At 44.9% G+C, this 15,725-nt stretch overlaps 2 protein-coding genes across 2 annotated transcripts; both read right to left on the bottom strand.

Moving 5' to 3' along the window:
• Positions 1-2,254: 2,254 nt before the first annotated feature.
• On the bottom strand, positions 2,255-10,766 carry LOC129337865 (uncharacterized). Its single transcript, XM_054991821.1, has 6 exons — positions 6,000-10,766; positions 5,425-5,601; positions 4,993-5,157; positions 4,161-4,337; positions 3,937-4,050; positions 2,255-2,763 (listed from the first exon to the last, which is right to left on the bottom strand). The coding sequence occupies exons 1-6, from the start codon at positions 6,340-6,342 to the stop codon at positions 2,612-2,614; spliced, it is 1,128 nt and encodes a 375-aa protein (XP_054847796.1). The 5' UTR covers positions 6,343-10,766; the 3' UTR covers positions 2,255-2,611.
• Positions 10,767-10,809: 43 nt separating this feature from the next.
• On the bottom strand, positions 10,810-15,213 carry LOC129337251 (uncharacterized). Its single transcript, XM_054990814.1, has 4 exons — positions 13,889-15,213; positions 13,251-13,334; positions 12,939-13,004; positions 10,810-12,860 (listed from the first exon to the last, which is right to left on the bottom strand). Exons 1-4 carry the CDS (start codon positions 14,391-14,393, stop codon positions 12,358-12,360), a joined length of 1,158 nt encoding a protein of 385 aa, XP_054846789.1. The 5' UTR covers positions 14,394-15,213; the 3' UTR covers positions 10,810-12,357.
• Positions 15,214-15,725: the final 512 nt, after the last annotated feature.

A 15,725-nucleotide genomic window follows, 5' to 3' on the forward strand; every position in this document is an offset into this window, starting at 1 on the left:
CAAATGAATTTTATTGTCAGGAACATTTCATTGAAAATATATTGCTGATCTAAACAAACCAGAAGGTGTGTAGAAACTGCAGACAAATAATGTTTTATTTTTTTAAAAAAAATCACATTTTGGACTGTTGGGGGTAGATTAATTTTTCTATCTGTGAGCCGACATGCAGTAATAGAGTGTCAGTCTGGGATCTGGGAGAGCCAGATTTGAATCTCCACTCTGCCATGGAAGCTTATTGGGTGACCTTGGTTCAATCACACCCGCTCAGCCTAACTGTATTGTCGGTATAAGGATTAAATGGAAGAGGGAAGATCCGTGTAGACCGTCCCGAGCTCCTTGGAGGAAGGGTGGGATAAAGATGTACTAGATAAAACAAATAAATATGAGGAAGTGAGGGGACTCTTTGAGATAAGGATGCCACCTTTATTGTGGGATAGGCTATAGCTCAATGATGCAGCACACCTCCTTGATTATATAATCCCAATTAGCAGATTTGGGAAAGACCTTTCTCTGTCTGCGCTGTTGCCCAGATTAAACAATATTGAGCTTGATGGCCAGACTTTGGATGCTTCAAGTGGTAATTTCATTCTTTTAGAGATATTTCACACTCGGTGTTTACCGCGCTGTCAAGTAGAAGTCACGCCGATGGAGGCGGCTGCGGATTTCCCCCCTGTCCTTTCACACTTGTACTAATCCCCGAATCAGCCTCCCGAGATTTTTTTCACATTACCAGAGATACCCCGTCTTAGCCGCGGAATTTCCGGGCTCTCAATTAAAACAAAACTATCCAAAAAAGCACGCATGCGTGGAAACGTTTCGCCGGGGTTTTTTTTTGTTTTGTTTTTTTAAATACCGCGCCTGCGGCGTCAGCAGGCAAGCTAGAGAGAAGGGTTTGAGTTTTCTCTTCCTACGCTTTATTCTGTTTTCCCAGCCATAGCCGCTGTCTTCTTAGGCGCGCCGTTCTTTAGCTTAGTGCCCCTCTTGCCAAAGAGAGCTCATTAACCCCACCTTTAATACAGAGGTGGAATCTAGCTGAGAGGAGTCCCCCGTGCATGGTTGCTCGTTTAATTTGGGTCACGGGTGGGATTCATACGTGAGTTGCAGGCGCCCAATAAAAGTGTGTGAGTGCATGCTGAACACAGACATCACAGTACAGCGACCAAGGTTTAAATATGATCCTGGTTACTTATTCAGAGGACCTTGAAAAGTGTGTCTGCGGATCATCCCCGTAATGCTCCTGGTGAGCTGGGTTCATCAAACAGGCCATTCATTCAACTCCTGTTGGATGCTTTTGGGGAGAATGTCCCAGCAATAACGCATTTATACCGCGTGTGGTGGAACGTCTCATATTTGTTCCCTCCCACCTAGAAGTTATACTTTCAACCACCTTCTCCTGCCCACTCTGCCCAGAAAGGGGGAGGGGGGGTGGCTAATGACCAAGTCATCTGTCAGTTCTTACTACCAGTGGACATGGAACGTCAGCTGACAAACGGCACAGATGGGACCAAGGTTGTTGATCCTCATGTTACAATGTGAAATGCAGCAGACTGTGCGTTCTGCCACACGACAGACAGCTTAAAAGTCCACTTGACAGCATTGAGGCAGAGATGCTTCAAGACTTGCTTTCCCACTTCCTGCATCGAAGCAGCATGTCATATGACCATTGGTTCCATCTGTGCCTTTTGTCACTTGTGGGTCCTCTTTTTGTTTCTGCTATGTGACTTGATCCACAACATGAAAGATGCTATTGCATCTAGTGTGATCAGGGGAACAGGCTTCTTTTGACCGTGTGGATAAATTCAAGATGAGGATGCCAGGGGAGGTGACGTGTGGGTCTGTCAACTTATGGTTCTAGAGTCTGCTGCAAGCTGCGGCTTCTCCCTGGATTTCTGTCATGCAGTAACAGTATGTCAATAGATTTTCACCTTTACAACTGTTCCATGTTTGCTTGCTCCACTGGACTGATAGTTCAGGAAACAACATAAACCTATGTTATGAATGACTCTGTGTGGCATCTTTTTCAATTTTTCCCCAAGATAGGGACCGGTGGGGTGGTTGCCTAACTGCTGCAATTAACTAACATCTTGAGGTGTTCTCATGTTTACCCATCACAGACACATACGGCCTTGTCAACTATTGAAACCGAGCCATGATAGATGTTAAGTGTCAAGCATAATAAATAGATTGCTCGTGAACTGCGGGGACACCTCTGAAAAATTCTCAGTCCATAACAACGTTTAACACACACAATGTCTTATTTTTTAACATTGAAAACAGATTTATTTATCAGAAACAAATAACACAGACTTCCCAACACCAAGGAACAAAAATCTTGTCACTGATTCAAAATTCCAATTTTGCATGACATTAGAACCACACAGTGATTAGAAAAAAATGAAAATAAGATCTTGCTTTTGCTGTTCATGAGAAATTATTATCCACATTGCAAACAACTTCAACATGATTCATAAAGCACTGGAAATAATTGACATGTGAGAGTTGTCAATTGTAATCTTTCCTTCCATTACGTTATTTTTAAACATACATTTTTTTTCTTTCTGAAACAAACTAAAATATTGCTTAAACATTCTTCAAGCTGACATAACACTGGCTAATTCTTCTTGTCATCTCCTGATTGCTCTGATCCTGAGCTACGATGACCTCGCTCAAGTGCAGAAACCTTTTTCTTTAGAGAACTCAGTTCTTTGTGAAGGCTTCTATTGTTTCTCTCCAATCGGCATATTCTTTCATGGTATCTTCCCACTGTTGAGAAACAGCAAAAAAATTTATTTCTTCATGAAGAGATGGGTTTCGACATTGCGAGAACTTTGCGGTTATCAAAACCACACCAGTGACAAACAATTTTTTTTAATCCTTGTGGAAAACTTGAAGGCCATTCCTGGCATTTTTCAAGGTTTGAAAATATCCACAAAACAATCACCAGGTACGGTTGGTGGTGCTGAGATGGCTCCAGAAAACAAAATCAAACAGAGTCCAGTTGTACCCTTGATACTGACCCATTTAATTTAAGCGTAAGTTGTCGTTATGAGTTGCGCTCTTTGTACGTTGCATAGTGGGTCAAAAGATAATGGTTAGGTGCATAAAAGGAGTGGACACTGTGGGGTAGATGCTTACATTTCCATCTGATATGCCAATGCAACCATATTCTTATGATATTGAGATCATTTTGCCCATGATAAGGTACATGGAAGCCAAGCTATAACTACATGTTTGCAAATTGCAAAAGAGTATGGCCTCACCTCCCAGACCAACTGAAACTAATGCAGCAAAATCTGTGGAGAAACATAGCTCTCACCACTGGACGCATCTGACGGAGAGATGTGTGTTCCACGAAAGCCGATATTTTGGCTTTTGGTGTTCACAGTTCTCTTTGTCAAACTTTATCTGGTGGGGAGAGCCCTGGTTATCAAAGGAATCCGCAACATTGGAAGTGGTTGTTCTCGGAGGTGCCGGAGGAGTCTCTTTTATTCTGCAACCGCAGACTAACGTGGCCACTCCTATGACCCATTACAGGGATGGACTGATCTGCATACCAGGGGGAGATGTTTGCATCCACATATTGGAAGGAGTTGTTTGAATCCACCCTGCACCCACCACGCGTTCAAAACCTATGAAAAATGTATCCTTTGTGCCTACTTGCATCTGCCAAATAGTCTAGTGATTCATGAAATGTGCTTCAATTACATCGGTTATGTCAATAGTTTTGAACGGACACTATTTGATTATGTGACCACAGACTAGAACTGATGACTTATCTGGATCTATGAATCCACATATCAATGACTCGGTGAATGTTTCCCTACTGACTTCCATACGTGATGTGGGATTGGTACTGTCGCGCCTGATCTGAGCCGCGTGATCAGAAACACCACACCAAACTCTGCCTCAAGTTTTCCTTGGAATAGTCATACTTACTTCTTGATAGACATAGAGATTGTATTCCCAGCATACTACGATAGATCTCGCCAATATCAGCGGATTGGTCTTTATTTGGCATCATGTCACGCAAACCTCCCGCTGAAGTATCACCTGCAAAATTAAAGTCAGTCAATATTTTAGGCAGATATTGAAGTGTCACCCAGCAAAATAAATCAGCGAAAAATGTAACTCCACTCAAATGTGGCATAGCTAAAACGTGCCTGTGGAAAATGAGAGAACTGGAGTTCCCTCTGCATCCTCGGTTCTGCCTTCCTCAACGGCGTTTCTGTCCTCATCCTCAGCATCAGAAGAAGTTGTTTCCTCAATTATGTGAAGTTTGTGCTCAGCGCTCATGGCATACTTTCTCACTGCGGCACCACTGTGTGTTGCTAAAGAAGCTAGAAAGAGAAAAGGTTTTGTTAGAAATTTCCAGAGGAATCCCACATCTGAAGGTTGTGCAAGTGTTGGCAAGGCTGTAGTTTGAGCCTATGCTTGACATCTTTAGAGCCGCAGTGTGTTTTGTTCAAGGAATGAACTGATCTCCTCATCACCACATGTTGGGCATTGTTTACATTCACGATGATGAAGGATGGAAGATAAGTCACCACTTTGGGTTATGAAGACTTTGGACTGCTGATACAGAGACAATTTTTTCTGCCGGAGAAACCGCGCAGAAGATAACAGCCTTAGGCACAGGAAAAAACAAAGGAAACAAGATAATGGGAACACTGCTAAACACCCTTGAAAAATAAAGGCTGAAATTGTTTTCTAGTGATGAGAGCTATATCAAGAGATCGTGTTCACTTCACGTACCACTCAAGAAACGTTGACAAGGTGTTAGTTGTACTCTACTCACCTTCAAAGGAGTCATCATGGAGAACAAATATGTTTTGTTTTAGCTGAGAGTGGATCTGGTTACCTTGATGGTATTTTGCCCAGGCAATAGTGCTTTGATTGGCAAAATAATGGCCATTCATTCCTGCAGAATCTCATGCAATCCCACAATTTTCAGAGCAGCTCTTGATGGCACGTGTGAACCACACAAAAAATTACCTGAGGTACTCGGTTGTGGAGATACATCTCCGGGCATTATGGTTTCAGGAGCAGTCATGTCATCAGTTGCTTCTTCGTGACTACTGCCGGAAGATATAACGATTACGGTTTCTTCAGTTTCTAGGCAATGAGATCCACTGTCATCTGTTCTTTCTCTCTCTGAAGCTAGTGATTTAATACAGCAGAATTCCAATTAATGATCTTGTTATTGGTACATGGAATACACCACTCACTTCTCAAAGTACTTGGACAAGAAAGCAAATTTTTAAAATTGCACCATTTTCTGATCTGATGACGGATCAAAAAACAAATTAAAAATGGTGGCTTTGTTTGGAGTTCATGACTTCCTAAGAATCCTGGCGATGGTTTTTGAATTAGTTTGCCATGGGTAAACTCTAGTAAGCTGACAATCACATAAAAAGTTAAACTTACCTTGAGGAACTGCTGCTGTATTGATCTTTGCTGGGTCTTCAGTTGTCACTCCAAGAGGTGCATAGGCTTGCGCATCAGATTCTGCTGCACTTGATGATTCCACTGCAACAGTTTCTGAATTCTCATCATCCTCAGATGAAGTTTCTTCAATCTTGACTGCTCTTTCACAGATAATCTCTGAAATGAAAAATCATTTGAACAATGGTAAAAAACGGAATGATCGCCCTGATAATGTTTCCCTTTACTTACTTTGCTTTTTATGATCCAGGCATTCAGTTAAAGGGATCAAACAGGATGCATAGCATAAAAGTGGTGACCGGGGGAATTGCATATTAACATGAAAGATGCTTTTGAGGAGATGGTATTTCTCTAAGAACACTCTATGGCTTTCCAATCGTGACAAATAATTCGAAGATTAAAATTAGAGCGTGACAAACAGAAGGTTGACTTCAAAAACCACCCATTTGTTAATGAGGGATGAAGTCTCTTTGAGAACATGCCACTAAAAAGGTGTCATTAAACATGGGGGACTTGCATGGTCCGCCATGGAAGGGGGGGGGGTTCAAAAAACTCACCATCATGAGGTCTTTCTTGACATCGAGGCCTCCCTGCCGCCTTCCAGATTAGCATCATCGCGTTGTGCACCCTAATTCTACGACTGCTTCTAGGAATGCATTGCAGTGCCTCCATTGATGAAATGAAATCGGACTTCAGTTTTTGGAATTTGCTTCGACACTGGTTGGCCGTTCGATGAAATCCGCGACTGCGTAGCACTCTTGAAAGAAATCGATAGATGCCGCGGTTGCTTGATTGCGTGCTGGCCATTAACCGAGATGCATGCCCACTCCTCCGAACAACCCTCAGAAGAAGAGATACCTCCTCCACTTCCCAGACATTTCCATGACGCCGGGAAATCATTTTGCACCAAGTGAACTGCGCCACACACAAATTCCAAAAAGTTCTCTCAAGAGTGATTGGTCTCCCATTTCATCCGCCCGCCCCCTCAACGATTTTAGCCAATCGTCTTAGTGCCCGCCAAAAACATGGAATGTTCTCAAGTAAAAATTTATTTTGGTGGACAGATCAAGTGGAGGCTTATGATAATTTCTCAGAAGCGTGTGGACTTGTGACTGTGACATTGAAGTGTATTTTTGTTTAATTCGTGGTGAACACAGATAAACCATTTTAAAAAAAAATCTAGGACAAGATTTCCTACCCTACCGCACCGTTTTTTACTCTTTCGTGGATGGATGAACGTGAAACTCGATTTCTTTTCCATCACGTGACTAGTAAAGGGGAAAGAAATTGTGGGAACCGAACAAGACAGTGGTGCGTGTGCGAATTGACAGGGCAAAGAATCACACAACGCTTTAGACTGACTGCATTCCTTGTGCTTGAAAAAAACGGGACCGAGTACTTTTTTTTTAATAAAACAAAGCGCTACTTCACAAAACATACATACCGCTTTTTTTTTTTTTTAGGTGTTTCAGAGTCAGGAAAACTGGACTGGGGAGGGGGTCAACACATCAATCCACTGTAATCCGCCCCTCTTAATTTTGCTCCATCACATGTGTAGTCATCGCGACATTTGAGTGGAAGAACTGGTCAATCTGCTCCTGCAAGTCTACTCTATGCTCTTTGCCCTAAAAGACACAAGCACAACTATCCCTAGCAAATGTCCTTCCTCCCCTCTAGGAAGTCATGATTTTTCTCCCGCCAAAAATGTGGCCACGATGATAGGCTGGCCAACTTGGGCGGGAGTTTTCCTTGGAACTGTGCGTTCTCCACTCTTGTGAACACATTTGTCTCACGGCATACTTTGGAATTGCGGAGGATTTTTTGAGCCCGATTTTATTCTGCTGAATTATGTCTGCGGTCCGAGCATTGGCACTGGCCTTGCTTCACATCATCTTTATCTATATTCAGCGATCGATCGATGCCTGCAACAGTTACTGGATGCGAGTGGTTAGAAGAAGGAGAATGCTTAGGAAATCACTTGCACTGAGGTGCATACCTCCGCCTTTATGGAGAACAAGGAGAACAGCAATGAACAGAGCACGTTTTCTCGCTGTAGCCGGAATCAGAGTCCCCCGTCGCTACTGGATTTATCCCCGTAGCAGGGACTGGTGGGACAATTTCGTCACTGCCATATGGGATGACCAGCTGTGGATTGAAAATTTTCGTATGACCAGGGAGACTTTCAATGAATTGGTTCATTCCATAGGGCACCGTCTTTCCCGTCAGCGCACCAGACTTCGCAATCCAATCTCTGTGGAGATGAGAGTCGCCATAGCACTTTGGTATCTTGCCAACTGTTCGACTTACCGTCAATGCATGAACCAATTCGGAGTGGGTATTTCAACAGTGGCAGGAATCGTCTTGGAGGTCTGCTTGGCGATAGAATTGGAGCTACTCAGTAGAGTCGTGTGCCTTGGACCTGATGTGGCGAGGGTGAGTACGCACTCATCTCCCAGAGTAACAGTCTCCATTCAAACTGTACTGGTCAAAGATTACAATTTGAAGCACAAAAAACTATGTTGCTGACACGTAGGCAATGAGCTGCACCTTTAAACCAATTTTATCGTGCCATGAGCTTTCGAGAGTCGCGGTTCCCTTTTTTCTTGTGCGTTTGAACAAGCGAACTGTGATTCTCAAAAGCTTGAGCTACAGTAAAATTTGCAAGTGCTGAGGGTTCTACTGTACTCTTTTTTATTTCACTAGTACAGACTATGGCTAACTCCTCTGGATTCTGGAGATGTGAGACTGCCTCAGCGCTGTAGTGAGGAGATTATGAATATAGGCGGTGGGAGAAAGAGGGGATTCTCTCTAACAGCAATCTTGTTTTTTTCTCTTTCATTGCAGATTATGTCTGGATTTCAGAAACTTGGCTTTCCTCATTGCATTGGTGCAGTTGATGGCACCCATGTTGCCATTTGCAAATTTAAAGGCCGTGGACGGGAGTACATCAACCGCAAGAAATTCAATTCCATTCTCATCCAGGGCACGGTGGACCATACTGGAAGATTCATTGATGCAGAGGTTGGCTGGAGTGGGCGGAACCATGACGCCTTTGTTTTTGTGAATTCTGCAATTTGTACGGCAATGGATGCGGGGGTGTTTGTGCCAGGCAACCCCAGTCTTACAATAGAGGGTGTAACCGTGCCACCACTCATCATATCTGATGCAGCCTACCCCATGAGAAGGTGGCTGATGAAGCCCTTCAATAGGCCCCACACTCCCGCAGAAGCATACTTTGACCGCTGCCTCACCAGAGCTAGGACCATAGTGGAAAGATGTTTCGGACGTTTGAAGGGGCGCTGGAGGTGTTTGAGGTCACAGCTTATGGTTGCGGAGGAGAATGTGACCTGCATAGCTACCGCGTGTGTGGTGCTACATAACATTTGTGAATTGAAAGGTCATGGCATTCCAGAGGATGATTCTCCCGTGAGGCCTGTGGAGGTGGATGAGGAATCTCTTGAACTCCCTGTGGGAGACAGAAGGCACCGGGAGGAGGGGAAGTTGGTGCGCGATGCCCTTGCACGCCACATGTTTCGAAACAGAGAAATCTAACAATATAAAAAACTCTTCAGTCTGATTGTGAAAAAATCTGTGGTTGAACTTGTTGCATGTTCAGAGGTTGGACTCACGGTTTCAAAAAATGTTTCTTGTTGGTTTTGCCTTGATTGGATGTGTCATGCATTCAGTTGCAAGTGCTGGATTCCTATGAAACATGGTTTGTTAGAAAGCTTTGTTTAGAGATTCAATGATGATCTAATGAGTGAATTCTCATTGTTCCATTCCTGTTTTGAAATAAATTTTTATAACATCATGGTAAGAAATGTTCTGTTTGGTGGGCATCAAGTGAGCAGGAGGGGTTTCCACAAAGAGAGAAAGTGAAAAAAAGGGTTCATCATTGCACAGCCCAGGGGTGCCAAGATGGTCAGCACACTGTTGAATGCTAGCTTATCCGTGTGAAACAGCATCAGATCCACAAACACCCTCCCCCAACGTCACACTTCCACAGTGTTCCCTGCGATGGGAACCACCTACAGAACAAAGGAAAAATGACAACCACACACCAAAGTACTCTATTATAAAAAAACCATTCTCTCCTTCAAACTAAAATTGAGAAGGACAGTGTGAGACATAACACAGGCAGTACATAACACAACTAACCATACTGTGCAGAATTAAACCAAACTCTATTACGGGAAATAAAAAAAATTATTTCTTTAAGGTCTTTCAGGTTCCCATTTGGTGGGCACAACAGGACACGAAAGCAGCCCACAACACCAAATAACACAAATAGCATGCACAAATTCTGCCAGCAATTTTGATCGGGGGATTATTGTGTGTGAATTACGTAGTGTTATCTCTCTGGTTGAGGGAATGCTGTCACGGCCTTAGGTCTGCACCCACCGGTTTTTATATTCAAACAAGTGACATAAAAAATCCTTTCTTATAGCAATTGTGTTTTGGGTTGCTCTGTAAGGTGAGGTGACTTGTGCCCTATTTTCCCCTATAATAATAATAATAGCATTCGATTTATATACCGCCCTTCAGGACAACCTAATGCCCACTCAGAGCGGTTTACTAACTGTTATTATTCCCCCAAAAAAGTCACCCTGTGAGGTGGGTGTTGCTGAGAGAGCTCCAAAGAACTGTGTCTCGGCCAAGGTGACCCAGCTGTCTTCAAGCGGAGGAGTGGGGAATCACACCCAGCTCTCCAGATGCCCTTTGGTGTTCTCCCCCACCACCAATGTAGACGGTGTCTGGTCTACCGCACAGTTAAAGGCACGAAGTTGTGTGGCACGAGAACCGCCCTTCGAGGTGGAACCAAATGCCCCCCCCCTCCAGGTTGGTTTGCCTTGGTGCTTGCTTGGGGGGTTGGAGGACAGGTAGGAAACGTTCCCCTGATGTCACTGGGCATCTTTCATGCAATATTCCTAACCCCAGAACGACCAGCCTCTCTTATTTTCAACGTGGGAGATGATGGAGAAAGAGGGTGCCAAGAACAACATATTTTTCAGTCCATTAAAAGGACCACCCAACCGGCATCTGCCTGAACCATGTTAGAGGAAGTTAGGACAGGTGGGAGCAGGCACCATGAAAGTTGGCAGCATTTTGATTACAAAAGGCCACCCTGAACTACCTGGGAAGATGAATTCCTTTTTCTCCATATAGAAACATGGATATTGTTTGAAGAATGGGGCACCTTGTTTTGGAGTCCACCATGAAGGTAAATGAAGTACTGTGGGATGTTTATTTTGTGAAGGCACACCTCTAAAAATGTTTTCACCATGCTTTAAGTGAGATGGGCCCCCCTTGCACCATCATCAAACACCGTGTCTTCCCCCCCCCCCTCACCCATCCCAATCCCCTCACTAAGATGGAAATGTATGTTGGTACAAGGCACCAATTTCCTGAATGAGAGGAATGTTGGATGGAAGTTTTCAAGGAAAAACCCCAGAACAGGCATGCTGTGTTGGGATCAGCACATGGAACACAGGAACACGTGGCACTGAACGGCACTGGGACTGTGCCCTGTCCTTGAAGACTATCCCACCATGTTTAAAAGTTGTTTTGTTTCTGTTCTTTGGGAAAGGTTTATGGTTTATGTCGGCACATATTTTTAATGTGTTCTCTTAAAGATGACTCGGCTACTGTGCGGTAAGTAAAAACAGCATTCCACACACCTCAGCCCTTATCATTCCTCCATGGGTATTCCCCCCCCTCCCTGCCCAAGATCCCAAACCGGCCTTCTAATCTAAACGGCATTCCCTAAATCCCTACACATGATACAGCATCGGTTGCCTAGGGTGATCAGCATTTCAACATTCCCTTGCCCCATTTTTTGAATTAGTCAGAATTCCTTGTTCATAACATTTCATCAATACTGCTCTTACTGATGTTTTAATTCTCTTCATGTGTTTCTCCAGCAACATCATACAGACATGAGGGGGAGGAGGAGCCCACGGAGGAAACAGGCTCAGAGGTGACCGTGCCAATGGATGAAATGGCCTTGCAACCCAGTTCTGAGGCAGTGAAGCAAGAAGAGGGAAACTGCTCCGAGTTCAATGAAGAAGTCACACCTCAGCAAGCAGTGATTCCACCAGAACAGCTGACTGAGCATTCAGGTACACAAATGGAACTAACTACACCGTCATTCTGCCACATGTTAAACACGTGCTCTGTAATGACAATGAACAAAATTAAATCAAGTTCTCCAAACCCCCTTTTCAGGTGACCCCTGTGAGGAATGCATTCAAGCGCGGTGTCCACTACACACTGTAAATGTGCCTTCTTCATCTTTGGCAAGGGAACAGCCCCTTGAGATACTGGAGACTGTTCACAAGGCAGTGGGAACATGCCTCAGCTGCGGTAAGTAACCATCAATGACTTACAACGTTTGTGAACACAGAAGTGGCCACTCTGCGCTTACACCTTTTGTTTCCACAGCAAAGAAAACCAACAGAAGGATGGACAGCCTGCAGGCCTTGGTGAAGAAGCTAGAAAACAATGTGAGGAATTTGAATGAGGAGAACAAGAAATTGAGGTCCGACATTGATAATGTGCTGTCAAGGTTTAAGGAGATGTAGAAAAGATTTATTTAACATGCATGTTAGTTAAGTGTCCATATGATGCCTCACATGTAATCTTTCAAGTTTTGAAAAGAATAAAAAACAAATTTAAAACTGTGTAGTTTCTCCCATGGGTCAACATTTCAAACAACCGTGGTCAAAAAATAGATCTGGCAAACCGCACCTGGATTGCGGTGGGAAACAAAAACCAATTTTTTTCAATGGCCATTGTCAACCCCTCGCCAACATCGAAAAACACAATTACAGCTGTGACAAACATAATTTCAACAGCAATGATACGTGTGATATGCAGATTCCAACCCAAATGCTGCACCGGAAAAACATGTGGGGCTCAGAGGGATGGATCATATCTTTCTCTCTTTTTAATGATCCGAGCCCTTTTTCTTAGTGGTGCCTTCTCATGATCGTTATCGCGTGTTTTGCTGTTGGCATTTTGGGAAGTTTCTGCAACCGGGCCTGCTCTTTGCTCCCTGACAAAGAGTTCAGTCAAGGAGCTGAGGGCACCGACAGCCCTATTAAGCCCCTCCATATTTTGTGACTGTGCCTCAATAAAAGCCCTACGATCCTCTCTTGCCTCCCTGATAATGTCCTCGTGCCATCTTGTCTCTGATTCCATGGCTGCACGCCAATGGCTGGTTGCCTCCAGAATTTCTCCACGTTCCTTTCTGTTGTTTTGTTCCTCCCTCTGTGCCTGAGATAGCATTCTCTCTGCAACGTTGGTGAGGACAGAGACGCGCCTGGTTCTGGTGCGCGCCTTTTCTAAGCGTGTAGCAGGAGACAGTTGTGCCGTGGGGACCTGCGGTTGTTCCACTGCTGGTGGATTGTTCAGATCTCCTGTTGGAAAGGACAGTGGTTATGCAAGTAGTAGTTACAAAGGAGTTTGTGGAGGTCACAATTTCAGCTCTTTCCTACCTTGCGGATCCTCTGCACCCTGTCCTGTCACCTCCGGGAACTCCTCTATCTGAGTTAAATCTGGATCTTGGAAATAAAAGATTTGGTTGTAAAATGAATGAGTTGATCTTCTTCATTCATGCTCACAGAAGTCTTCTTGACATCAGCAGAACGATGTTTACACCAATATTTTCCATGGTAGCCCAACCCCCACAAACAGATAATTATTTTGAGACTATAGCCATGTTTCTCATGGAGCGGAGCATACCAGGGCTCATTGGGAGGGCAGCATTGATTGTTGACCACAAGCACCCCACTCTATCTGCATCTTACCGTCTGCGGCATTTTCATCCTCTGGATCGGTCATGTCCATTGGGGGGGCTTCTCCGATTGATGTTTCTTGTTCTGTGGAAGAACCTGCAGTAATTGAAAACAAGTGATAGGCTGGTAAACAGTTAATGTACCATGGTTCTCCAGGGGGGGGGGGAAAGGGAGGTGACGTTACAGACCATTGTCAGGTGTGGATTAATGCTTGGTGGAAGATAACCCAACCACCTTTGGGATACCTTGCACATTGCTGATCAAGGTGAAGTCCCCCTCTCCTTTCACAGAGCCCTTCTCTGCTGAAACCTGCGCCAGCCCCAGTAAAAAACGTTTCCCACCGCTAGCTTGCCTTGAGAAGCGGATTTCCACAATATTGGTTATACGTCCCCATAGGCAGAATAAACAACACATCCTTCCACGCACAAAAGTTAAATCAGGGAAATGCCCCCCCACTTGCGCCTCATCCCTCTCCTGCAGTGATAACCCAAACACAATCAATCCGTTGAGCATATCCCCGAAATCCTAAGCAGAAGGAAAAAATGCCCCTGAGACTCCGGGAAAGTTCTGCCCAGGCGGGGCACACTGGAGGGCACAGCGAACCCACCCCAACCAAGGACCAGTCATGTCGGTCAAAACTGCATGCTCACCTGAATCATTGGGAGTGGAAGCGGGGACCGCCTGAAGATGTAGAGTGACCATTGGATGTGTGAATAGTTCCTCTGATCCCTCCCATGGAGCGGGAACGCCATGGTTCGACCGATCTTCCCCCATGGGGTCGGCATTGCTCACCGACTGCAGGTTAAGACTTCTTGCCACCCTTTGTGGCCGTATGCTTGCATCCCCTCTGAAAATTCTTGCAAGCTGTGCATAGAAAGGGCATGTTGCAGGGGCATTTCCCGATCTTCCATTGTGTGCCGCGACCCTCTTGTACTCCTGTCTCAAAGCTTTTGTTTTTGTCCGGCATTCGAGTGCGGTTCTTGCATGGCCTCTCGCCACCATCTGCTCTGAGATGCGCTCGAAAACATCAATGTTCCTGTGACAGAGCAATAGTGCCTCTTGCACCTTCTCCTCACCCCAAAATTCAATGAGGTCCAATGTCTCCTTCTCCCTCCAGGAGACCCCTCTCCCACTGGTTGGTTTTAGTGCAGCCATTTCCTTGAGCAACCGTTGAGCAGTGCACGGAGGTGGCACAGATCGCAGGAGTTGAATTTCCCGCCCAGCAAATAATGGCACCCCATTGGTCCACAAAAATCACGTGATCCCAGAAGGGGTGAGTTTGAACCTCGTTTGAGGGCACCACCCACTGCCCCAACCCCATTCCCATCCCGAAAAAAGGAGTCAAAATATGTAGAACACACAATTGGAGATGTCTCAATGCACCTTTGCATCCACAGAACGCAGAAACGTTATGGCCAATTTTATTTTTCATTACTGGAAAATGTCGATGGTGGTTCCTGATTGAATTGTCAAAATGCAGAGAGTTTTGAGTGGAGAGGGGTTGTCACTGAAACGTTTGGTTCATCATGACCACAATCGCTCACCGCTAGGCAAACATTTTTTTAAGGGGGGGGGTTGGAAATGTGAGGCGCGTAACACGAACTTATCAGGATGCAAAAGACGGGGAGAGAAGAATAGAGATGGCACCAATGGAGATGTACCGCTGAAATGTTTAGGTAGCGGGGAAAAAATGGCGGACGAAGCATTTGGGGAGCTGGAGATGCAGACCAATCAGCTTCCGACGACAAGACTTAGCGGGGGGAGAGAGAAGCAAAAAAGGGACAAAAGTGTTCACACTGGGATTTATCGGATCAGCATTGAGTTGGCAGCGGATTATGGGAAAATTCGCGGTATGTCCGCAGTGAGAAAAATCGGGGATAACCCGGACTGACAGCGGCTCTGCGTCCCATGGATGCCTTGCTAATGTGAAAACTCTGAAAACATGGGATGCAAACCAGGGACAGATACGCTGCTAAGTGTGAGTGTGAAATATCTCTTATTTTCAGATACCTCCCAGTAACAGCAATTTCTCTCCTAGAATTGTCTCCTGCAGTAATTATTCCTTCCGGTCATTATAGACGTTTATTGCAGAGAGAAGCCACCTTTCACTCTGGGAATCCATGTTCAAATGCCCAGATGTGTAATTGAGCTCTCAAAACACCTTCTGGGAAAGCAAGGAAATATGACTCGGGACTGTAGCACTGGCAGGAAAGGGGATTGAACTCTTCTCACATCTGCAGAGTCCCTAGTCAGAAAGGGCTCTTTGGGGCAGCTTTAGGCCCCAGTGGAGGGGAAGGATTGGGTTCTTTATTGTGACTGTCTTTTTCCCTCTTGGGTCTTCAACCAGCCTGGAGGAGGGGCATTTGAAAGTGTGAAAATGGTGCACAGGGGAACATTGGAATCCTCTTTCGCAAAGTCTGTGGTGCTGACCCATAGCTGGATCATCTATCTGCAGTTTGCAGCTCTATTGTGCTTAGGAGGATCAAA

This window comes from Eublepharis macularius, chromosome 11, assembly GCF_028583425.1.
Source record: "Eublepharis macularius isolate TG4126 chromosome 11, MPM_Emac_v1.0, whole genome shotgun sequence".
Taxonomy (NCBI): domain Eukaryota; kingdom Metazoa; phylum Chordata; class Lepidosauria; order Squamata; family Eublepharidae; genus Eublepharis; species Eublepharis macularius.

What these genes read in the sequence shown, in the direction of transcription:
- LOC129337251 (XM_054990814.1), bottom strand. Translation starts at nt 14,393, where the DNA reads ATGGCTGCACTAAAACCAACCAGTGGGAGAGGGGTCTCCTGGAGGGAG. An exon ending in GGATGAAAATGCCGCAGACG is followed by an intron (nt 13,005 to 13,250) that starts GTAAGATGCAGA and finishes TTTATTTCCAAG; the next exon opens with ATCCAGATTTAACTCAGATA. An exon ending in GGGTGCAGAGGATCCGCAAG is followed by an intron (nt 12,861 to 12,938) that starts GTAGGAAAGAGC and finishes CCTTTCCAACAG; the next exon opens with GAGATCTGAACAATCCACCA.
- LOC129337865 (XM_054991821.1), bottom strand. Translation starts at nt 6,342, where the DNA reads ATGATTTCCCGGCGTCATGGAAATGTCTGGGAAGTGGAGGAGGTATCT. An exon ending in TCAAGAAAGACCTCATGATG is followed by an intron (nt 5,602 to 5,999) that starts GTGAGTTTTTTG and finishes TTTTCATTTCAG; the next exon opens with AGATTATCTGTGAAAGAGCA. An exon ending in AGTTCTCTCATTTTCCACAG is followed by an intron (nt 4,051 to 4,160) that starts GCACGTTTTAGC and finishes TTAATTTTGCAG; the next exon opens with GTGATACTTCAGCGGGAGGT.